The sequence below is a fragment of the Podarcis tiliguerta genome, assembly GCF_965153285.1.
Source record: "Podarcis tiliguerta genome assembly, chromosome: 8".
In the NCBI taxonomy this organism is placed as follows: Eukaryota; Metazoa; Chordata; class Lepidosauria; order Squamata; family Lacertidae; genus Podarcis; species Podarcis tiliguerta.
Genome location: NC_139541.1, coordinates 55,641,996 through 55,665,984, shown reverse-complemented (window position 1 = coordinate 55,665,984; position 23,989 = coordinate 55,641,996). Strand labels below are relative to the sequence as shown.

Below are 23,989 nucleotides of genomic sequence, written 5' to 3'. Positions count from 1 at the left end.
TTTTATATATATATGTGTGTGTGTATGTATGTGTGTGCGCGCATATATATATATATTTATTTGTTTGCTTTCGTAGATTTTCACGGGTACAGGAATGCAGGTTTTGGTGTCCTCGGGTGTCTTCCCGTGTAAAAGTTGGGGTGTCTAGGCGACGTTTCGACGAGGTCTCACTCGTCATCTTCAGGCTGGTGCTTTCGGCTTCTTGTTACTGGAACAGAGCAGGATCTCAGTGTTTGAGTTCCTATAAATACTGTTGAGGAGGTGTGGTGTATAGCCTCCAATGTTCTGGGCAGAGAGGAGGTTCCCAGGCTAGTGTGCCTTTTCTTCTTTTGTTCCTTAATTACTTGAGGGATATCTTGAGTGATTTCTTGAGTGATTTCCTGAATCCCACTTAGGTGGGTCATTAGGTGTGGATTAGTTGCTAAAGCCTTCGTGTCTTGAACTCTTGAACTTTGTGAAGAGTTTTTCTGAGAAGATGGCTGTACTGCACTTGGTTGTGCTCTGGCTTGGCTTCGTGTATAGGGGCGAGCTGTGGTTTTGTGGCCTGTGCCAGCCAGATCTGTGTAGGGATTGCAGGGGGGTGCAGCATCCGGAGGTGCCACCCTGGTTTGGCTACTGGATGGTGTCTGTAATTTATCTGTGGAGAGGGTCTGGGTTTGGGTCTGGTGTGGTTGATTGGTGATGGCGTTCTGTGTGCCTCTGGATCTGGTGTCAGATTTTGTGGGGAGGGCTAATTTCCAGATGTCTGGCAAGCGGGATGTGTCGTCACGCTTGTTCAAATTAGCCCTCCCCACAAAATCTGACACCAGATCCAGAGGCACACAGAACGCCATCACCAATCAACCACACCAGACCCAAACCCAGACCCTCTCCACAGATAAATTACAGACACCATCCAGTAGCCAAACCAGGGTGGCACCTCCGGATGCTGCACCCCCCTGCAATCCCTACACAGATCTGGCTGGCACAGGCCACAAAACCACAGCTCGCCCCTATACACGAAGCCAAGCCAGAGCACAACCAAGTGCAGTACAGCCATCTTCTCAGAAAAACTCTTCACAAAGTTCAAGAGTTCAAGACACGAAGGCTTTAGCAACTAATCCACACCTAATGACCCACCTAAGTGGGATTCAGGAAATCACTCAAGAAATCACTCAAGATATCCCTCAAGTAATTAAGGAACAAAAGAAGAAAAGGCACACTAGCCTGGGAACCTCCTCTCTGCCCAGAACATTGGAGGCTATACACCACACCTCCTCAACAGTATTTATAGGAACTCAAACACTGAGATCCTGCTCTGTTCCAGTAACAAGAAGCCGAAAGCACCAGCCTGAAGATGACGAGTGAGACCTCGTCGAAACGTCGCCTAGACACCCCAACTTTTACACGGGAAGACACCCGAGGACACCAAAACCTGCATATTTATTTGTTTATATATATATATATTTATTTAAAATCTCCCCCCTTCTTTCTTCTACTTCTTCTTCTTCTTTTCTTCTTCTTCTTCTTCTTCTTCTTTTACAAAATGACGAATATGATGGCCAATGGTTATTTATAGCAATATGTCAACATTAAAATTTCTGCTGAAGGTTCCATGGAGAAATCCCCTTCTTGGGTCTCTGGTGAATGCCCCCCACCCCTCGACTGCAGGGGGTGCTCATTGCAGCAAGGCCCGGATCTGCTTGGATGTGGTGTCATCATTGAGGTGTCGGGTGGTGTACCTAGGAAGAAGAAGGGAGGCAGTGGGAAAGGGCACACCAGTAGTAGAGAAAAGAAGCCAATTGTGCTGGCCGCTGTGGGAACAAGTGCAATGCACGTCTAAGCCCCTGATCAAAGGTAAAAATGTGGGATTTCTTAGTAGGGACTAGTTTGGCAGAAAGGAAGCGTGGATATAGGGGGAGTTTGCCAGTGAGTAGAGGGTAGGAACCTGAATGCCCAGGTGTAGCCAATAGCTTAACCTCCAGGTACTGTTGGACATCAACTCCCACCAGGCCCAGCCAATATAGCCAATAGTCACGGATGATGGTAGCTGTAGTCCATCAACATCTGGATGGCCAAAGGCTGCCCACGCCTGGACTAAAAGGTAGGTTTCTGTGATGCTGGCCAAAGCAATTAAAGTGCCAGTTGTTGGGGACAGGGAAGATGCAGTATACAGTGGTCTGAGTGCTGAGAAACTGCAGCTCCCTTGATACCAAAGCACCGGCTGGTGGGCAGGAGCGAGTATGGAATCCAGGACTCAGGCCAGCCCCTCCTGTGAGATGCGCACTGGAAGGGCTGCTGGCCTCAACTCCCCAGCTGTAAAATGGGAATAATGGTCTGTCTCACAGGGTAATTGTGATGTGAGGGCAATGCACGAGGGAGTTCCTTCTGTGAAGCCAGGTCAATGGTCATTTAGTAACAGTCAACTTCTCCAGTTCCTGCCACAGCACTCCTTCAATAAGAACTGCTCATGTCTACAAAACCAATTTCAGTTTCTGAAAATCCTTCCATGCTATCTGTCTTCAACTCCAGCACCTGCCTAGGCTGCCAAAGTCAACCCAGTGCAATCCTGGTGCTTGTGCAAGGTGTGTGTGTGCATGCGCTTGCAGCTCTTTTCTGAGAGTTGCAGCAGACCTTTTCTGGCTGCCAAAGCCCATTTCCTCAAAGGTGCCTCTTGGGCTGCCTTACCTCAGTGCATTCAGAAGGCCTTCTGTGCTGTTGGAAGGCTGGTCTTTCAAGACCTTGATACATCCTTTCATCTACCACCATTAAAAAAGAAAAAGAAAAAAAAACCCTTGTTAGTCAAATTTCAAAGGGGGGAAATGTTGGAAAAGTGCACCCACTTATACTGACGACAGTCCCTTTGTCTGTGAGCAGATTCACGAGATTTGAGAAAGGCAAAATAGGGTCTTGTCTTCCAGAACATGTGGATATGGGAGGTGCAGCAAGAGAGGGGGAAAACCCCGCATTTAAACTGGAATGGAAAGTCCCACCCAGCGTTGTTCTTCTGATGCTTGGTTGCTCCGATGGATCTTTGCTCCTCCTTCCCTTTAAAAGCTAATTGAGGATCAATTGTCACTAAAAACACTGGGGGCTCCAGCGTTCCCCTACCTGGTGCCCTCCAGGGGTTTTGCACTACAACACCCATCAGCCCCAGTAGTTAAGGCTCTATTATTCTGAGGCTGCTGAGTTGTAGTCCAAAACATCAAGAAGGTCAAGGTCATCAAAGGCTGGCTTGTCAGCTCCTTGAGTTTCTCTGATTGATGTTTCTATATGAAGAGAGAAATGTCACTCACGTCAATTTTGGAGGTCTTGGCGAAAGCCCCCACAGGATGGACATGGTCATAAAGAATGATGACCCCCACCATCACCCGCATGCAGAAAAGGAGAGTTTCGGTGTTGGTGAAGCGGCTCCGATATTCCCTGGTGCAAACAAGAAAGAGGTTCATGAACAAGCCTCCTTGGACCAGCTGACATGCCCCACATTTCCTTCCCAGCTTTCCTGGGGAGCTCATACCATGGAGCTGCTAAACACAGCCTAAAGACTCTAAAAAGATGTGATTTCCGGTATGGGTTCCTTAAAGTCATCTGATGGGTGGGAGCTTGCTACAAATGCCTGGCCCAGAGGTCAAAATGCTGGTGACCAGGAACAGGGCCTTTGTAGTGGTTGCCCCTCTGATGTGGAATTCCCTCCCTAGAGAGGCTCACCAGGTAAGTAGCTTTGCGGCATGTAGAAGGCTGACCAATCCCATTGTACGATGACCCTTGGTGACTCTTTGTTTACATTTTTGCACATTCATTTGATAATAATGATAATAATAAATGTGGCCCCGGTGGCCACTCCCAGTCACCAGTCTAGCAGCCACATTCTGGATTAATTGTAGTTTCTGAGTAACCCCATATTTTTAACATGGGGTCTCAGTTTAGTCGGGTTTTAATTGCAATTGTCCATTGTGTGGCTTTTTAGACTCTGCTGTATGTGTGCAACCCTGAAGGCCACTTTTCTCAGCCTTTGGGGCCTATAATCATGTACTCACGGCGTTTCCAGCATCACCCGGCAGACACAGGCCATGGTGCTCAAACAGTCAGTCGTGTCCTCAATGGGAAGAGTTTTGTTCTGAAAGGAGACCCAGTTTGCATGCTGATTACCCCCTGTTCTTCCTCCCCAGGGAGAGAGCAAGCTGAATATCTGAAGAGAGAGGCAGCCCCAGTCCCTGTGCCACCACAGCACAGATTCCTTGGGGTGGATTCTGCCCATCAACCCACCAGCCAGTGTGCAGTGCTAACTTTGCATGAACAACCAAGCAAGCCTGGACTTTGCAGCAGGCTGTCATGTTAAGGTGGTCTTGGCAACTCTTGCCTCTGTCTTCTTTGCGCCTTGGGAGGCATCACTCACCTCTGAAACAAATTTGGTCGTGGCATTGCTGAGAGTCTTCAGCATTGGGGTGGCCTCTGCGTAGAAGAGGGACATGCGGTTGGCCATTTCGTTGTTCACCTCACTCTCAGCGTCTAACTGCAGGGCAGGAATGGAGATCAGTTGCAGCAAAATGTTGCGGCATAGAGGGCTTATAGAATCATAGAGTTGGAAGAGACCACAAGGGTCATCGAGTCCAACCCCCTGCCAAGCAGGAAACACCATCAGAGCACTCCTGACATATGGTTGTCAAGCCTCTGCTTAAAGACCTCCAAAGAAGGAGACTCCACCACACTCCTTGGCAGCAAATTCCACTGTCGAACAGCTCTTACTGTCAGGAAGTTCTTCCTAATGTTTAGGTGGAATCTTCTTTCTTGTAGTTTGGATCCATTGCTCCGTGTCCGCTTCTCTGGAGCAGCAGAAAACAACCTTTCTCCCTCCTCTAGGTGACATCCTTTTATATATTTGAACATGGCTATCATATCACCCATTAACCTCCTCTTCTCCAGGCTAAACATGCCCAGCTCCCTTAGCCGTTCCTCATAAGGCATCGTTTCCAGGCCTTTGACCATTTTGGTTGCCCTCCTCTGGACACGTTCTGTTTAAGGTCTCAGCAACTCTACTCCATCAGTTTTTCATCGCCTTCCCACCAAAATCAGCCAACATTCCATGCCCACTGGGCATGCTCAGTCCTTACTAGGTTGTTTCTGTTGTTACTTTTGTGTGTGTGTGTGTGTGTGTGTGTGTGTGTGTGTGTGTGTTGGTGGTAGAGGGTGGGCACCATGTTGCCCAACCCCAGCTACCTTAAAATGTTGAATTTCTATGTTTATTTCTATGGACAGCTCTCATTGCCATCCCTGGGGACATTTAAAAATAACTTCTCAGTGTGAAACAGGAAACCACCTATCCAGACGAGATAGTTCATTTTCCTCTTTTTATATCTATGTCTCTCTCCTTTTCCAGTCATTCCGTTCCATTCCCCCTCCCACTTGGCTTTCCATTATTCTTTTTCTTGACAGAGCTCATCCACACTTTTGCTTGACCCCTAATTTGATTGTGTTGTGTGCTGATTAATTCTCCCAGATCCGAGAGCTTTTCTCACTGTGTCTTGCGAAAATCCGATCTTGCCTGCTGAATCGGATATGCAGAAAATCCAAAGAGTGATTTTGCTTAATTGAGCTTCAGTTCAGCAGGTAAGTTTGGATTTTTGCAAGGTACAGCCATGGGAGAACAAGAAACGCTCTTGGACCTGAGGGAATTAATCAGTACACAAGGCAATCAAAATATGGGTCAAGAGGAAGTGCGGATGAGCCCTGGCTCTCAAGTGAACATACTGTTTGCTCTGGAATCTCTGCACATTTCCACTTGCATGGCAGCTTCAAGTTCCCACCATTCCTTTGCCATTAGAATTTCCATTCATTTTGCCCAGCCTGGGTTTTTACTCTGCCTCCCAGCGAAAGGAAGGAACCGTTCCTTACCTGCAGGTTGTTGATCCGGTTTCGACTGATGGTTCTTCTATAGTAGCTAAAATCATTCTGGATGGCAGGGTTGGTCATCTGGGAGACAGAGAAGGGAGACTTCATTCATGGAGAAGATGAAGGAGAAGACTTTTCTCCACATATGGGAGGGAAAGGGATGGTGATGGTGTGTGTGTGTATGTGTTTTGCAGGCTACATCTGCACCTGTGCCAACCATCCAGAGTGGGTGCTGTGCAAAGTGCCTAATATTGTTCCACAGGAGCAAGAGTCAGAAGACCCTATGGGAGGTTTTTTACTTGTTATTATGCTCAGATCAAATTCCCTGCTGCCGCTGGACCAACCACTGTTGGCGGCTGCTCCTCCCGCACGTACCTTGAGCTCGTCAAAACTGAGGGTGAAGTGTAAGATTTCTGCAAACTGTTTGGCGAGAGCCTGTTCCCTCTCCAGGTGCTGAGTCGGGGCGTAAGGTGGGCTGGTGAGAGCTTCCAGCAAGCTCCGCAAGGCATTCTCTGGGAGAGACAGGAGGAGGGAGATGGTTAAGTTGGGCAGCAGCCCCCTCACCTGGCCAATCCCTGCACAGCTTGCAGGATTAGCGCAATTTACAGTTTAATGTGAACCTGCCAAAGCTTTGCTTCTGGAACCAAAGCACAGCTTCTCCTTCGAAAATTCACACCAAAAATGTTTATAGTAATGAGAAGCGCATGCAGAAGCAAGTATTTTCGTGAAATCATCATAAAGAAATGCATTGTATTAGGGACAAATTACCTCTTAAAAATGTATATGCTAAACAAAGTCATGTACCCAGATTGGCATATTAGGAAGAAAGACATTTTCATGTGACACTGTTTCCTTATGTTAAAAAAAAAAAAAGAGAGAGAAGTTTGCAAACTAATGTGGAAGTGGGTCGAACTGGACTGAAGATGAGAAGAATGAGAAAATGAGAGAACGCCCCCTCTTGCTGGGATGTGGGAGGGCACTTACCAAGTCTAAGAGAAAACTCATAAAAACGCTTCAGCTTTGCCACAAGGGGACACACGGCGTTCCATGCCTTTTCTTGGAGCTGCAAGTCACTGGGGTTTTGGATTGCCTGTGATAAAATAACACAAGCTGCTAAGTTTTCTTCCTGAAAGGTTAGCTTTGCAAGAGTACAAAAATCATTGTGGGGAGAGGGGGAAAAAATCAGACCACTTGCTAGCATTGCTCCTAGCTCTGGGATATGAGGGTCAGCTTTGGGAAGGGCTCAGGTCATACCATGACGGTTATGCTCTGCCCTCCACAGTCCGAGGCAGCAATGCTTCTAAATACTAGTTGCTGAATAATCTGGTTGGCCACTGTGAGACCAGGATGCTGGACTGGGTGGGCCACTGGCCTGATCCAGCAGGCTCTTCCTAGTACCTCTCTGATCTCTTGCCCAGCTCCGGTGTAGGACTGCAGTTCCGCCAGAATGGTCTGCGCCTCCTCTAGGACAGCGTTCACCTGGTTCCACACAGCTGTCTCGGCTTCTGTGGGCTGTGCATCTGCAGCGAACCCCACCCAGAGAGAAAGGGAGAGGTCAGGACACTCGTGCTGCAGGACACTTTCTCAGCCCAGCCCCAGGGGGAAGGGAGGGAGGGACATTGGGATGGCTTGCTTGGAATGAGGGGGTCCAAGAGCTCCCTCGGCCTGGTCAGGGGTTGGGGGGAGCAACCCAAGGAATGTCAGGGGGACCAGGCGAGTAGCCATTTGCAACCAGAGAGTTCTGCCTCCCCCCAAACCCCTTGGCATCATGGGCAAGGCTTGTCAGGTGTACCCAGGTCACATTGTGCCTGGGGAGGGGATGAGGTCTTGGACTGCCCCCAAAGAGCACTGGGAAGCCATGGCTCGGCCTGTGAGCTGCAACAGAGCCCCTCTCTTGCATGTTTTTCTCTGGGAAGCCCACAGACCACCCTTACCATCTGTAGCCCTCCAGACATTTTGGACTACAGCTCCCATGAGCCTCAGCGAGGGCTCATCCACAAATGTCAACTGGGTTTTCCACGGATTGACGTTTGCTCTGATTCAGTGGTTAAAGAGTGGGTTTCCCCAAAGAAAGCGGCCCAGCAAACTGAAAACCACTTGGACATGTGCCTAGAAAGCAGAAAACCTCCCAGACACGTACTTCCTAGGTACAGAACAAACGTAAAAATGGACAAACCCTGACTCATATAACCATGCTGGCTGAGGCTGATGGGAACTGTAGTCCAAAATATCTTGAGGGCAACAAGCTGGGGAGGGCTGCCACAGACCTTTGGCCCTTAGCTATACCGGGAAAATATTAGAAAATAAATATACAGGAGGACCAAAAAGAAACCACAAAGTATAAAAAACAAAACTCTAGGAGGCACTAAGCCAATGGCATCCTAGGCAGTGAGCTGCCCACCACTCTCCTCCCCAAAGCAGGGCTCCAGGACTGTTGGCCTGCCTGCCTGCCTTAGCTAGCGCTAACTCGTCTTCCATGCCTCTCTCCCCAGACTGCATACCTTCAGCAGCCCTAGGGCCCACCAGTTCTCATGCACACCCTATGAGAGCTTGAGAAGGGGGAGGGGGTCAGGCACACAGAGCCCACCTACAGCAGTCCAGGTCCAGGCTGGTGTCTGCTTGTGAGGAGGTGTGGCAATGTGCCATTCAAACCCCGAAAGTTAATTGTTTGGCAACGCTGCCTGGACACCGCAGGGCTGCTAAATGCCTCTTCACTGAGATGCTAGCACAACTCTAACAAATCCTGGAAATGTGGCTGCAGCCAGGCCATCACTCTGGAGGAGATGCAGACTGCTGCCTATAGGACGTCTCCAAAGGTGGGAGCTTCTGAGCGCTTTGCTGGAGGAGAAGCCTTACTTTCTGGCCCATCACCCTCCCCTTCAGAAAACAACTGTCCACTATCCAGGGTTCTGAGAAGGTCCACCAATCTCTTCCCTTGCCCCACCTCCTTTGCTCTCAGTGTGATTGGCTACTGCCCTTTCCCACTGCTATATAATTATCATCTTGCCAGAAAGAAGGCATTGCACCTGCAACAGAAGCATATTTCTGCTGTGCACAGCCCAGCAGCCATTATCTTGTCTGGTTGCTGATTCCCTCCTCTGCCTCTCTAGGTCTCACCCTGAAGCTTCTTGGGGAATTCCACACGGCAGTTTATTGCTGACTCGGTGCTGCTCATTCAGTAATGTTTTTGCAGCATCCACATGCTGTCCCATATTATTCTCCTTTTTTATATGGAATTTTTGTTTTGTTTTTTACCATTTCCATGGGAAATCTGGCAAGTAAATAACTTGTGGAAGTGGTAAATCTGGATAGGGATATGGGATGGCATTTTGGTGAGGTCAACATTGTGTGGCTGCTGCAAAAAAACCATTTGTATGCCTGAGCGGCACTGAATCCACAAGAAACTGCCCTGAGGATACAAGCCCTTGCCTCTACACCTCCACACAAAACGAAATAAATCAATTTTAATCATGAATTAAATCAATGAAAGTAAGTCATGAATGAAAACAAAGGCAAAAAAATAAAAAAATCCCTTCTCACGTTCAAAGTCAAGGAAAAAATTAGGGCCTTGGTCAAGCTCGTTATAAGTCAACACTTTAAGAAGGTTCCCCATGTGCTACCTGCAAGAGAAGAGACAAGAGGGAGAAAAGCATGATGGGTAGTGAGGTGGGGAAGGAAGGAGAGGTCTGTGGGAGAATGTCACTGGGAAAGGTGTCCCTTTCTGGGTGGCAGGAAGAGTCATTCAGCAAACAATTTCTACATTCAAATCGGACCACTAACCAGACGTTACGGCTTATTTGGCTGCGAGTGCTTAGTGATGAGGTGAATATGCCCACAAACTTTGTAGCATTCAGAGATATGTTTTAGTCAGTTCTCAATTAATTGGACCAGTCTCTGCCAGCCTGGTTCTTTCCTGGTGTACTGGACTACAACTCCCACTAGCACAATGGAGTAGTAGCCCAAAACACCTGAAGAGAACCAGGCTGGCGAAGGCTAGACTACAGGGGAAGAAAATAAACAACTGTTGGTGGTCCACGTTTGAGTATAGAGAGGCCCACCCCACCTCTTCCTGCCCCTGAATGGAGATGTGCATTGACTGATGGGGAGGAAGACCAATGATAAGGAACAGAGGAGGACAAGAGTCACTGTTCTCCAACCAGATTTGGGGGCTAAGGGGAGTGTGGTTGTTCAACAGGACCTATGGCTGGCAAGTTTGGGAGAGTCTCATCAAAGGTTGAATTTATATGGCAGCCAAAGCATTTGCCCACATAGGGACTCCATTTAGCCATCAGGCCTTCATTCGGCCCACACATTGGCACAAGTGTCGGTCATGTTTGCTTAGCAGGACCCAATAGCCTTGGCGGCCATAGCAACAGGCCAGAAATGCTGCAGGGCCTTTGTGAATCAGTCCTTACCTCTTTGGAAAGGAAACAACAGACTAAGCCCTGCAACAGCTTTCCCCAACCTGGTGTTCTCCAGATGATCAGTCCCAGTATCACACAGATATGCTGCTGGGGCCAGTGGGAGTTGTAGTCCAAAAAATCTGGAGGCACCAGGTTGAGAACACAGAAAGGGCATAAGAACAGCTGGCACGAAATGGTTTGCTGCTGCCCAGATCAGAGGCTGCCTTTTCTTTTCCCTCTTTGATGAGTCCAAGATGTCACTGACCCTAGAGTTTGGGGATTAGACCAATGAGTTCAAGGCCCAAATCTCTCCTTGGCTATGAAGTTCCTTGAGTAGTTTTGGACAAGTCTCTCAAACCCTGCCATTCCTTGCAGGTGTATTGTTTTTAAAATGCTGTTGATTTTGTTTCTGTGTTATTGATAATTATTTTATAATGTATGCCACTTAAAGATTTTTATTATTATTAGTCAGTCTATGAATTTCTTCTGAAGAGAGAAAGAAAGATTGTGAAGACAGTCAACTGTAAAACACTTGGCACATGTTTAAAAAGTTGTGGAAATTGGCCCTCAGCTAGAGAAAGATATTTCTTTCCAACTCCTCTTGGAAACAATAAAACTTAATATAGTCCTTTTAAGTACTCAGTGTGATTCAGATACACTTTCGCAGTAATCCTTTAACTGTCTCTTTCAGATAAATTAATATCCACATATTACAGATGGAAATTCCAAGGCCAATAAATAGTGGTCTGAGTGCGGTGAACACAATTTGAAGGAGGGACTGCCCAGTTCTCAATTCACACTTTAGTTATCACACCTGACTGGGAACACCAGGGCATGATGGATGTTGGACGGGCTGGTCACAACTAATATTCATCCTATTGCTTTTAACAGGAAAAGTGCAACTTAACTTTCTATGCAAATAATAATAATAATAATAATAATAATAATAATAATAATAATGTATTCATATTTTCTTCCTAAGTGCCATTTTTGCAAGGTTAAAGTTCTTCTTAGGCTGTGTACACATGACTGTCTACTCTGGCCCTAGTGCGCTCCCACTGCTGGTGTTTGAAGCTGTGTACACATGATGTTAGCCACAATCCATATCTATTCTGAAGTTTCCTGTGAAAGACTGTGGTTTGATGCATCTCCCCTCAAACCAGCTTCCACCCCATTCACTTTATAGTTCAGCTAAGACAGCTGGGGGGGGGCAGTTCCCAGGAATCTCTGGGAGCAGCCATGGCAGCTAAATTGCAAATCTGTAGTGTAGTTATGCCCAGTCTGTTACAGTGTCTGGTTGTCACTGCCTGCTGCTTCCCAACAAAGTCTTCTTTTTAAAAAAAAGTATATTGGCACCACCTCAAATATTTATATAGTAAAGTATGACCCCCAAAATTTGTGGAGAACAGCAACTCCTTCTGCCAGTAATCACAGACACCACCCCCGTCCCTCCTTTGCGCATGGGACTTACTTTCAAAATCCAGGAAAAAATGAGGACAGTTTTCTAAATCTTTGCCCAATACCTTTATCAGGTTGCCCATGGCCAGCAGACCTGAGCGGGAGAAACAGAACAGAAGATGGAAGAAAACAACCGAGGTAGAGAGAAAGAAAGAGAGATTGAGAGAGAGAGGAAGAGAAAGGCTGCAAGAAAGCCCCTCTGAGCACAGAGTTCCTCTAGAGGAGAAGGAGCAGCTCATGTGGTACCTTCCAGGTGTGGAACTCCAACTCCCAGCAGCCCCCATAGCCAATGGTCAGTGAGGGTGGGAACTGGGAGTGCGGGAACTTCTGGAGGGCACCACACTGGCTTCCCCTGCTCAGAAACACTGGTCTTCAGTTGAGGGGTCGGAGCCCACGATTGGGTCACATGGCCTGTTCTAAGGTGGGTGGCAGCAGCACCACTTCCGCCATGTAGATGTATGGTACAAAATTCAGAAATGGGTGTTTGAGTTAAAGGTGTTTACTGAGAGCCCCTTTTCCAATGGGGTCCCTGTCCATAGCCCCTTTTTGGCCCAGTGTAGACCCTCCTCCTCCTCAATGCTTCTCACCACCACCTTTCTCCTTCCTAAACCATCCCGCCCACAGCACCCTTGGGAAAGCAGGACCTCCCAGCTTACCTGCTTCAGAGAGAGCCCTCTGTCCTCAAACAGGTCCTCTCTGAAGGGCTTGAGTGAGTGAAGAGGACACGTGTCACTGCTGCTGCAGGCAGCTCAGCTCTATCTGTATATCTCATTGCAGCCTTGTCTGTGTGGAAATCCCACAACCACTTCTATATTTTCTATTTTGGACTCCCAGAGGGAAGCAGAGTGTGCTGTGTTGCACCTCAGACTTCCTGTGAGAGCTTTCTGCGTGCTTCCAGAGCCCTCAGCCTCCACTGGACTTCCCCTTCCTCCCAGCTCAGCAGCAGAACAACCGTACCTCAGCAGCTTCAGTTCCACCACGCAATGCCTACAGCAGGGCTGAGGAGCCTGTGGCCATAGACATCTTTGCTGGACTATGACTCCCATCATCCCTGGCCATTGGCCATGCTGGCTGGGGCTGATGGGAGTTGAAATCCAACAACATATGGTGGGCTACAGATTTACCCACCCCTTGACTAGGGTATGAATGGGCATTCGTTACCAAGGAGAGACCATAATCTGATCCTGGCAGTAGCCACCCACTAGCCCAATTTGCTCTCCTAAAGCTCTCTACTGGGGCAGCTCTAGGTTTCAGGTAAGGCACTTTCAGTGGGCCCTCTCCTCCATAGCATGTCTGCCTGCTCACTTTGTCCTCTCTTTCCAGGCCCAATCCATACAATCACCCAGAGGGAAAGCACAAGGCAGCGCTGAGGGTGCTGCTGCTGCTTGCATGCTCAGAGGAGGCAGGTGACAGCAAAGAAGAGTTGCAGCAGGGCTAGGAGTCTCCAGAGAGTTGCAGTGGCTCTACCTGCAAGTGTGCGGGCCTTGGCAAGTGCCCAACAAGGTCTATCCCTGACACTGTACAGGGTGATGTGAAGCCTTTCTTGGCATTACTAACAACATTGACTCTTTTCAGTTCCTTGTGACTTTGTGTGAGTTGAGCCTGGCAGTCATCGATCAAGACCGGCCTGGGACTGGGAGAAGGGTCTGTTGTACTTGGGATAAACAGTGAGCCTCTTGGTCAATGACCTGTCCTCCTGATTGGCTCTCTGCTCTCTGCTTCCTTGCTACTGTGCACCAATGAATGCTTTGTAAGCCTGACCTAACCATACAGTGAATGAAGCAGTAAAGACTTGATGACTGCAATACACTCAATGTGGGGCTGCCCTTGGGCCTTGTCTGGAAGCTCCGGCTGGTGAAAAATGCTGCAGCTAGACTGTTGGTGGAGACAGACTATTGCCAGCACATAACTCTGATGCTTAAAAGCTTGCACTGGTTGCCCATATGCTACCAGACCAAGTTAAAGGTTATGGTGTTAATTTACAAGACCCTTAACAACTTGGGCTCAGGACACTTAAAAGAGTTATAACTTTCCCTGATCATGGAGGTCTTTGGGGGAATCACTGCTAGCAACCCAATGTAGTAATTGGTAATTACAGAGTTAAATATTGTCTCCAGTTATTATGGGTTGGTGCTAAGATTCAATCCTTCAGTTTCTTCTTGTGGTTACTTTCATTTTCCTGTGTTAGCCAGCTTGTGGATAAAAAGCCACTTGTTTTGGGCCTACAAGGTGAGTATCCTTGCTTTATCTGTCTATATACATAGAAATGTAAAGTGTTGTCACGCTCTGGAGTTTGCGTGGCTTGCCAATAGACAGCCACACCAACCAATGGGCCTGCAGCAAGGTTTAATGGAGGACAGGAAACACTTCACACAGCAGTTTAGCAAGCTGCTCTATGAAGCACTTCACTCTCCTTTAAAAGGTGGTGGGGCCTGGGGTGAGCTTGGGTGGGGGGAGGGTGTGCAGAGTGAGCTGTGAGAGGGCACAGGCAAGGGCATGGGTGAGGTGTAAAGCGAGAGGGGGTCAAGTGTGGGGAAAGGTCTGTTGGCAAAGGGGCAGGTGGAGTTGGCAAGTGGAGTGAGCAGGGGAGGCAGCCCCTAGCATTAAAGAAGAACTTAGCACCACTTTGGCTCAGATATGCATGGCTTGTGTCTCCTAAGGGCCAGGCAGTCCATATTGTGGGCCTGATTCTGTGGAACTCCCCACTAGTTGAGATCTGACAGACCCCTTCTCTACTGGACTTCAATCAAACACATCTCGAGGACCTTTCTATTTCAGCAGGTATTTAAATAATTGTACATTATTCAAGTGTAATTGTTCATTTATTCAAGTTATGTTTTTATCTGTAATTTTGGTTTGTGTTAAACTGATATACGAGGAAGTGTTTTATTGATTTTTGCGTAAACCGCTTTGTGACAATCTGTGGTGAAAGGCGGTCTGTAAATATTGCAAATAAATAATAAATAAGTTGTGATGTGGCAGAATGGATGGTCATAATTTCAGATTGCAAATTTCAAAATGCAGGTGGGGGAGGGGAGTTGTCACATTTTAGAAATACTTATTTGCACCCCCAAACTCTCATGTTTTGATTGCAAGTTCTTTACATAAGAGTATTTTTTTTATTAAAAAAATATTATGTTCCATCTGATGTGGCACAGTGCACTCCGTTCCCTCAGGATTCTGCCACCTTGTTCTGCTACATGTTTAGAGGAAGACCTGCCTTTACACTTGCTTTTCTAGGCCTTGCCCAGCGCCCTCTGAACTCTAAGACTGGATAGGTCCCTGCATCACACAAGCAGCAAAGGGGGCTGTATTTTTTACCTCAGTTTGTGATGCTTCGGTAACCTCTACAGCAAGAAGCAGGCTTCTGTAGGGTTCATAAAACACTTCATTAACTGGGAGAATCCTGCAGCATGAGAGAGAAGGGGGCGGGGGGAGAGAAAACGCACCGTTAGGCTTCCAGATTTAGACCATTCTCATGAGCTAAGCAATTCGCCTTCAAATTGCTGATCGAAGGTGCCTGAAATGAAGCTGTGTCCTTGGTGGAAACCTGGAATTGTGAAAACTGAACCCCATGCATGCGTGCCAGAGATAGAGAGAGAAAGTATTCACTTCATCAAGTGCATCGCACAAGAAGGAATGGAGAGGGTGATGACCAAAGGCCACAGTGTGGCTCTTTGACCACAGAACAGTCATTTTATTCCCTCACATTGCCACACGGGCCAAGGCAAGCATTATTCAGTAGAAGCATGAAGTACTTCTTCCATTCCTGGAGTTATTCTGCCATGGTAGTTCATCCCTCATGACTATTTGGACACAGTCCATGAGGAGGTCCCCCACATCACATGCCCCATTGAGATGAATGGCAGGTACCCAGGGGCTTGATATAAAGGGCCGAGGCCTTGTCTTTTTATCTGTTCCTAAGGGCCTGCATTGTCCATTCCAGCAGGCTAAAAGGCATTTGCTTCCCAGCAGTAGCATTCCCCTAATCTCTGATGTTTTGAAGCCAGCTCTAGCTAAGCAGGGGTCTTTATGCATTCAGAAAGGCACTGTTGTCTATATCCACATGTCTAGAGGTAAAACAGGACAAGGGGAGAGGAAGGCTGAGCAGGGTTTTAATCCACATTCACACAACAATATCCAAAATGCATACGTATCCTGTATTACAAAAGACTCTTGTTTGGTGCCCTGTTTCTCAAACTACCTTCACACTGATCAGAGCCCTTAAGGTGATCCTGATTTGTCTCTTACCAACAACTTTGTATAGGGTAAATATATCCCTGCCCCCTGCCCCCCTCGCTTTGCCCTAGTGTGTACACAAACAAAAACAAATTGAAGCCATGTTGATGTGAACAACTAGCAGGGAAATTGCTGTGAAATTCACCCCCCATCAAACTTCAGTGCATTATCACCCTCAGTCTACTGCTTCCCACCCCCCTTTGCTTCTGGCTGGCAACATTTTCCTCACCTGTTATGAAGAGCTCATTGGAACTGTTCACTGTGGACTCAAGCTGCAACTTTCCATACAACTGTTCAGCCTCAGGAAGCACAACATGGGCACAACATGTTGTAGCGAACAGTGAATGCTTGAAGAAGCCACTTGCTGTAAACTCCGGACCAATCCAGGCTGGGATCTGTGTTTGCTTTACCAGGCTAGCACCACTGCACAGCCATTTCCTCTTTCTTAACCATGTCTATTTCTCCTCTGAAGAACTTTGAGATTCCTGAGCCTCCCCTTCCCAGATTCAGTAGCCTTCTCCTATGGGAGCAGCTGTGGAGAGGGCAGGAGAGACGCACTCTGCAACCCACTTGAAGTCCTGCCCTCTCTCTTTCTCTTTGGGAAGTGCTGGAGGACAGAGGCAGAGTTTTATCAAGCTCCCCACCTGCAAGATCATGGCTTGAGTGGGAGGTTAAGCTCTGACCACCAAGCGGTCCTTCTGAAGAAGAAAGTCAAGAGCTTTGTCTACTACATGCACTGAAAGGTGCCCGTTCTCCTGATAATGTGTACAGCTACTGCTGCTGCTAACATCACCAGCAACAAACCCAGCCACCTTGCCGGGGTCCCAGCAGTTTAACAGAGCAAAACAGAGCTTTAGAAAACTACACACACATATGCAAATATTTATGCAAACACACAGAGAGAGACAATTCACAAACCATTTGTAACCACTCAAACCACTAGGATTTCAGAGGTCAATTAAGGATACTGGGCAAGTGTATCAAAAGAGAGCTGTCCTACGCACCTGGCCACCCAACTTTGTGGTACATGAGCTTGTCTTCTGCTCTGTGCACCCCCGCTTGCAGTGTGCAGAATGGTGTCTAAATCTCTCTCCTGATTAGTCTGCTCAAGAGCTCTTTGCTGCTACTTGACCTACTCAGACTGAGCCGCTGCTCCAAGGCAGTCCCTGCGAGGCCCACCTTGGAGGATTCCCAGATGATGCATGGGAATGTGTGCACAGACAGGATGGACCTGTTCACAGCATCTGAAGGTCCTTGACTGCAAAAACCCATTTTGACTGGTTCAAAAAGGCTTCCACTGTTTCATACCGCAGAGCACTTGCTTCATGAACCTCAACCCTTGAACTTTATCTGCAGCCTGGCTGAAAGTTAGCTAAGTCCTTCCTGGCCTTTCCTGAGCTTTTCTTCAGCTTTTGCAGAAAGTGGTGGTGGCAAGGGTTGGTTGCTTCTGACACCATGTTTCAGTAACTGAGCAGAGGCAGGTCTCATTTTTCAAACTGCTTTATTTCTAGGCTCACAGACAATGCTGTCCCCTTCTGATCATTTCTTTCTCTTTTCACATTCTACTCCAGACCTCTTGTTGGTGTAATGTAGTATTGATGAAGGTTACTGGCAGGCAACATCCATAGAAGTCAGTGGGTCATAGCAAATATCAGATTAAAATCTTCTTTTCTTTTTAAAAAGGGGGCAGGGAGAAAAGGACAGCTAGGCCCAGGGTAGCGCCAGGTCTTCTTCCAACACATTTTCGTAACATTCTTTTATGCAATCAGTATCAGGAGCTGCGAGGCTTGAAGCAGGTCAGGCACTGGCTCCATGGGTTGGAGGAAGGAACCAGAGGTAGCTCCAGTGGGGGCTATGCACAACGTCCCAGAATCCTCCTGGGCCAGGGAATCAGGTGACAACTGAGAGCCAATCCACTGCTATTGCTACTTATAAGTTCCCAGTTCTTCTCATTTCCCTGAGTCTGGGAAATTCATTAGCAATGTGAGCAACTTCCTTTTTCTCTGCAAGGCTGCTGGTCTTCTTCAGCCTCCCGTTTCCTGAAGGTGTGTGCCCTGCAGTTTCAGCACCTAGCAGCAAACTTGTAAGAAAGACCAGTAGATGAGGAGGTAAGCCCTGGCTGCAGGTTCTTCACAATTCTTTGTAATTTTAAAAAAGAGAGGGCTTGTCCAAGGGGCCGAGTGGTGTTCCACTTGTCACATGCTTTCTAGGCATGGCTCCGAGCAGTTTTGCCATTCCCCTGATGCTTTGCCCTGGAAAAACCTGTTCTTTAGTACTAAATCAGAGCAAATGTCAATTTCGAGAAAACCCAACCGACGTTTGCTCCAGTTCAGTGCTAATTATCAGGTTTTCCCAGGGAAGTGTGGGTGAGCCCAGAGAGTGTGGAATAAGAGGGTGGGGGAAATTCAGGCTAACACTTGGGTAAGGATGACATCTTGTGGACAATGCAAAAAGGCATGCACACCTAGGACACACAGCTTTAAGCTGCCGTGTGAACTTAGCCCTAGACGTGACTTAAGATCTATCCTAAACTGCCTCTGCTGCAGGGTGCAGTCACTGAGGCTGGTGGCTTGGCCTGCCTTTCGTTCCCCCTCCCTTCTGCACAAGCAGTGTCTCTTGTGAAAGTTGCACAGTAAACTAATGGTCAGTTTAATTGCATTGTTTTACAGTGATTTAACTGACTTCAGGGGCTTGTGAGGGGGGAGAGTGTCTTTAAACGTGCCATAAGGCCAGACATGCTCTGGTGAGTCCTTTGTGGTCCCCCTTCTGAAGGGCACAAGGAGGGCTTTCAAAATAGAAATTTGCTTTGGTTTTTCAATTTCCTGCATCAGTACAAAATGGAGGGGAGCTACACAGACCCGCATTATGCATGCTCAAATGTTAATGGTTCTGTGCTCCTAATTATGCCAACTTTTAGGGGGGGGGCTTCCGAAATGCTTCCATGGTGCAAAATGAGCCCACTGGCAATCTTGCTCATGAGAAAATGGTGTGAGTGGGAGCTGGACGTGAGAGGGAAGGAAAAGGTACTCCGAGAGAGGTGCTGGGGCTTATGCTGCTTCCTAGCCCTCAGTTCCAGTGCATGTGAGCAAGCCAAGTGGTGAGACATTTTGCACATGCTCAGAGCACTCTTGTCATCTGAAAAGCGGAAACAGAGCCAGGAGCTGCATGCTGGTGTTGTGACTTGGTCCCAGATCTCTCCAGTGGGGATGCCATTGATAATTGCTTTGATCAGGGAGAGACGTGGCTCAGTGGTAAAGCATCTGCTTTGCATCCAGAAGGTCCCAGGTTCAGTCCTCAATGGCATGTCCAGGTAGGGCTAGGAGAGAACCCTGCCTGACAATTTGGAGAGTGTAGACACTACTGAACTACATGGAGCATTGGTCTGACTCAGTATAAGGCAGCTTCCTGTGCTCCATTTTGAGTCAGGATTGACAACGTGGACGTTATTGTGACCCCTTGAATTCACTAAAATTTGGAAAGGGATATCCTGACAGCCTCCCTAGTGAGAAGGAGGACTTACTAGCTGCACCTGTGACCTTTCAGGTGAGGAGTCTGACTCAGCCTCTCACCTGTTCATCAGATTCCTGCATTGCCGCCATAATTCATGCTTCTGTGCCAGTTTGCTGTGCCTGTAAATGCTTGGTGGCTTCCTTTGCAGGGCACCATCTATGGGGATTTTGTGAAGTCTCCTTCTGTGCTGCTTGGGATGTCTCCCTTCACCTGCACTACCCAGTTCTGACCAGCTGCCTGGAACCTGCTACCTTGCTCTAGATCTTGCCCTGCTTCTGGTTTTACTCTGCGCTATGTCCACCTTCTCTAGACTTTGCCAAATACCATCTGGGCTTTGCAAGGGGTGAGGAGATGCAGGAGTCAGCCTTTGGGAGAGGAGAACCAAATGTTTTGATCCAGGTAGGTAAATTCTGGAGGAAGCAGTCTGTCCTGAGAGTTGGGTAGAGGAACACAATTCATGGTCTCTGCAGGGGCTTCTAGATGGGGACAATATTGTAAACTGGTTGTTCAAATATCACAGATGAGTGACTGGAAACAGGTTATGGTTTTGGTTTTAAAAAAACTTATCAGATTTCCCTTCAAAAGGGTGATTGTGGATTAAATGGGGTGGGGATACAGGCTGGCATTTTGATCTGACGGTGTCAGGTGGAATGCATGAGGAGCAGACATCCCACAACAAACCCTTGTCTGGAAGCACACCACATCATAGGTTTTATGCCACCCAGGTTTTTTTGGTCTGTTTTACACACACACACACACACACACACACACACACAGGCACACACCTTGCCTCTGGCAACCAGCGCTGAGATGGGAGAATGGCTTGCATTGCCTTGTCGCCCCTCTGCTTCTCCTTTCCTGCTCTGCCAGGGAGGAAGGGAGTGTTTCATCCCAGAGGCAAATAAATTCTGCAGGTTCACACCGAAGTGGTTTGGGAAGGGGGTGGGTTGGAGGAGCAAACTGGCTGCTCACAGTCTGAGACCTTCCCAGTTCACTGTCACCGTGCTCTGCAGCCAAATCAGGCAAGCCTACACTTTGCAGCCGCCACCTTCCTGCACCTGGTGCCCTCTGCAGCTGTGCTGGCTGCGTTCCTTTGCCCATTGGGGCAGCAAAACATTTGGAGGGCACCAGGATGGGGGAAGAAGACTGACCTGTGCCATAGGCAGCAGCCAAGATGGTGCCCTCCAGATGCTACAATTCCCATCATCCCTAATCATTAACCATGCATGGATTTGGACTCTGAATTGTTTGGAAGGGAACCAGCTTTGGAGAAAGACTGGTTTCGAGGGTGAAGGAGGGACCTGGCTCTGGGAAGAGGGGAAATGGCATTAGTGGCTTGGATCCTCAAACCCTGGAGATCCACTGCCAGTCAATATGGACAGTACTAAGCTAGATTGGACCCGGTTTAAGGCAGCTTCCTCTTTTTCTATTAAATCAGCCCTCCATTCAGAATCTTGAGTTCCACCTTGTTTGATACCAGGAGGCAAAGGCTCCAACTCCAGGCCCACCAAGCAAAGCCTGGCACTTTCCTCCAATGTGTCGTTGACCAGCCTTTGCTACTACCTCTTCATCCCCATCTAGGAGCACATGCTTCCTCTGGTCCAAGATGTGCAATCAGGTTTTGCTCATTGGGGCATCAAAATCCTTTGCATATGCTGTTGGGGCCATTTTGCTTCTTGTCTGGGAAAGCGCCTAGTGCCCCAGATCTCACGTAGCCAACACCAAGCCTGAATCATGCACCTTGTTCTTCTCACCATATCAAGCGAATGCATGAAGGAGACCAGAGTCTGTGATTCTGCTCTTATTTCCAGACAAAGAATGGAAGAGGGGGAAACTACAGAGGAGACCACTCACAGCCTTCAAGAGGTTGTGAGAAAGGAGACACAAAGCTGGCTGTGGAAGGAACACACTCATTCAAGTTCCATCAATGAGTGACCTAAATCAACCCCAGGCAGGCCTTGGATTTTGAGCAGATCTGTTTCCCCCCCTTTTTTCCTTAATGAGTTCTCCCAAGAGAAGCTCCCATAGTGTAGATTTCACTGCAGCATCTATAATTATCCTCCCAAACAGAATCCACTCCAGACATCCAACAATTATTGAGTGGTTACGACCTATTCCTAGGGGCAGTTGCCTGTAGCCTTCATCCAGCTGTGAGGGAGATGCACCTGGAAAGCTCTTTGCACATATGAACATGAGCATCCAAACGACCTTAGCAACCACCTGGTCCAGCCTCCGGCCTCCAACAAGGGACAGCTCAATGCTTCTAAGGGTATGGAGGCAGCTTGCCTATCCCCCACACTTCAGAGGAAGTCTTCCTTCTAGGAACTAGTAAAGAGTGCTGGGGGGGGGGGTGCAATTTGACAAGGGAGACCAAACCTGAATCTTCATTCATTATTACAGAATAGACAATAGACTCTCTATATCTATCTGCTCAGTATCCCAGGAGACTTTGACCTCTGTCTGGACCAATGTCAGTGGGAGGAAGACAGAGCTGTACAGGTGAATTTAGATGCTGACACACACTGATAAGTCCATCCCTATCCCAGGTTGCAATAGTCACCCTTGCCCATACACACTCACCAGTCAGCAGCATCACTTGCAAGGTAACCAGCACCTTGGACCACCTGGGTACCGATTTATGGGCAGAACTTCTGGACAAAAGCCCATTGCGCTCCAGCAACCAGGAGCTATACCCTTCCTTGGCCAACACACACAAAAGAATCTCACTGAGCAGACCCAGCTATTTTTTAATCTCCCCCCCCCCCCAGAAGAGGCAGAGAGAGCCATGTGCTGCCGCTGCCGCTGGCATCTCATTTCCTGCGACTGCAGGCAGGGAGGGGGGAAAGAAAATTCCGCAGGGGGCTAAGGATGAAGCAGCGATGAGTGCCGCCTTGCAGGAGAGGGGTACAGGCACAGCACATCTCCCTGCGCTCCACCCATTTCACAGATCAGAGAGAGACCGAGACCCTGGCCTTGCGCGGCACAAAATGGGGAGCGTGCTCTTGCTTCCAAAGGCAGCGGCTACCCCAGCGCCGTCCCTGCCTGCACATGGGACACGGAAGGGGACCAGAGCGCCTTTGCTCAGCGCCCGACGGCAACAGTAAACAGGGTGTGGGTCGGGAACAGAGCGCTGAGGCTGTGCAACCCTAGAGCGAGATGGTGCCCAGGTTTTCAGCATAGAAAGCCAGTGGGCGAGCAGGTGGCGACCTGCGTAAAGAGAGCTCAGAAAATCTACTGGGGAGACCCTGACCCCCACCCAACTCAGCAGTTCTTCCCCCCACCCTCCCTGTCACTGTGTAGAAAGGGTGCCCCGGCCACCAGCCAGGAAGATTCATGAGAAATCCTGTTTTGGACTGCCCTGGAAATACCAGGTGCTCATATGCATCTTTTGTTCTTGCAAAAAAAATAATTAAAATCTCTATTTCAGTTCGTCTGATTCCGTCCTCGCACCCCTCCTCCTCCCCACTTGCCAATGGAAGAGACACCCACCTTTCTGCCGAGGACGACAAGGCAAAGCCAGAGATCTCAGAAAGACACGCTGGGGAGGATGCAATAATATTTCTCCCAATCTTCTGCAGATCCTTGCTTGTGCCTGGGAAGAGTAGCCCCTTTGCAGAGAGAGCGAGAGAGATTGCAGAAGGAGCGCTGCCCTCCCTGTGTGTGTCAATCCAACGAAGGGAGCTTTGCTGGTGCAGCTGCTGCTATCAGTATAAAATGCATCACAAAGACCACCATAGACCACTACTCGGCCCCCTCCCCTCCTTCTAAAACATCTGTGACGTCTGCAGTGCAAGGAAGCCAGGGCAGATTAACCCTTGCCTTGCTGTGCCAGGCCCTCTTTTCCTCTCTCGCTCTCTCAGTCTCAAGAGCCAGGCAAGGGAAGCCTGGGTTCAGGATATGGAGAACTGGAAGGCACCCAAGAGGTCATCCAGCCTGTCCCTCCTGTCCCAGACAGGAGCTGTATGCATAACAACCCCAAATCAGAATCTTGGTTAAAGGCAGATCTGTGGCCTGTTGTCAGTGTTTCACTTGGGGTCCATGGGCATAGCCAGGGTTTTTGTTGGGGATGGGACAGCCCAAGTTGTTGAGTTTTCTAGGCACAGCTCTGGGATTTAAAGCTCCATGTCCAAACAATTTTCTTTTTTGTCCCAGTGCTTTCCCCAAGTAAAACCCATGTTTTACTGCTGAATCCAGTCTTCTGTATATTGTCATTTTCTCCTATTCAGCAGTAAAGAGCAGGTTTTCCCAGGGAAAGCACCAGGTCAAAATAATAAAAATGATCAGACACAGAGTGCGAACCTGTGCCTGGACAGTGTGGCACAAAAGGAAGCCTGGATGAGCCTATGTCTCATTCATTACTTATATTTTTTGGGAAGAACTGCAGCTCAGTTGCTTCTGACCAAAGAAGGTCCATTTAGGTCTCAGAACTTTTACTTTTCATGAGTTTGTCTAATTCTGTTCTTTAAACCACCAGAGCCTGTTCAAATGGACATGAGATAGCAAATGAAGTG

At 48.2% G+C, this 23,989-nt stretch overlaps 2 protein-coding genes across 8 annotated transcripts in view; one reads left to right on the top strand and one right to left on the bottom strand.

Annotated features, from left to right (window-relative positions):
* Positions 1 to 1,490: 1,490 nt before the first annotated feature.
* Positions 1,491 to 23,346, bottom strand: LOC310683312 (CYFIP-related Rac1 interactor A-like). Of its 7 annotated transcripts, none has more exons than XM_083453155.1 (13): positions 22,968 to 23,344; positions 15,051 to 15,135; positions 11,743 to 11,823; positions 9,409 to 9,488; positions 7,267 to 7,388; positions 6,853 to 6,958; positions 6,244 to 6,380; positions 5,872 to 5,949; positions 4,376 to 4,492; positions 4,017 to 4,096; positions 3,276 to 3,402; positions 2,668 to 2,738; positions 1,491 to 1,721 (listed from the first exon to the last, which is right to left on the bottom strand). In XM_083453155.1, the coding sequence occupies exons 4-13, from the start codon at positions 9,479 to 9,481 to the stop codon at positions 1,658 to 1,660; spliced, it is 975 nt and encodes a 324-aa protein (XP_083309281.1). In that variant the 5' UTR covers positions 9,482 to 9,488; positions 11,743 to 11,823; positions 15,051 to 15,135; positions 22,968 to 23,344; the 3' UTR covers positions 1,491 to 1,657. The 7 variants fall into 7 exon arrangements, with proteins under 7 accessions (XP_083309281.1, XP_083309283.1, XP_083309285.1 ...); XM_083453157.1 differs by lacking the exon at positions 22,968 to 23,344 and adding an exon at positions 22,059 to 22,246; XM_083453159.1 differs by lacking the exon at positions 9,409 to 9,488 and having other exon boundaries at positions 22,968 to 23,346.
* Positions 17,933 to 23,989, top strand: part of HPCAL4 (hippocalcin like 4) — a 39,867-nt gene continuing 33,810 nt past the window's right edge. Inside the window, exon 1 of the mRNA XM_083453177.1 lies at positions 17,933 to 18,076. The gene's annotated coding sequence lies outside the window, so the exon portion shown is untranslated. The remainder of the gene's footprint in view (positions 18,077 to 23,989) is intronic.

Excerpts from the sequence above, each read along its gene's own strand:
- LOC310683312 (XM_083453156.1), bottom strand. The coding sequence starts at position 9,481 with ATGGGGAACCTTCTTAAAGTGTTGACTTATAACGAGCTTGACCAAGGC. Across the intron at positions 7,389-9,408 it reads TTTTTTCCTTGACTTTGAAC|ATGCACAGCCCACAGAAGCC; the intron begins GTGAGAAGGGAT and ends GGTTCGCTGCAG. Across the intron at positions 4,097-4,375 it reads CGACCAAATTTGTTTCAGAG|AACAAAACTCTTCCCATTGA; the intron begins GTGAGTGATGCC and ends GTCTCCTTTCAG.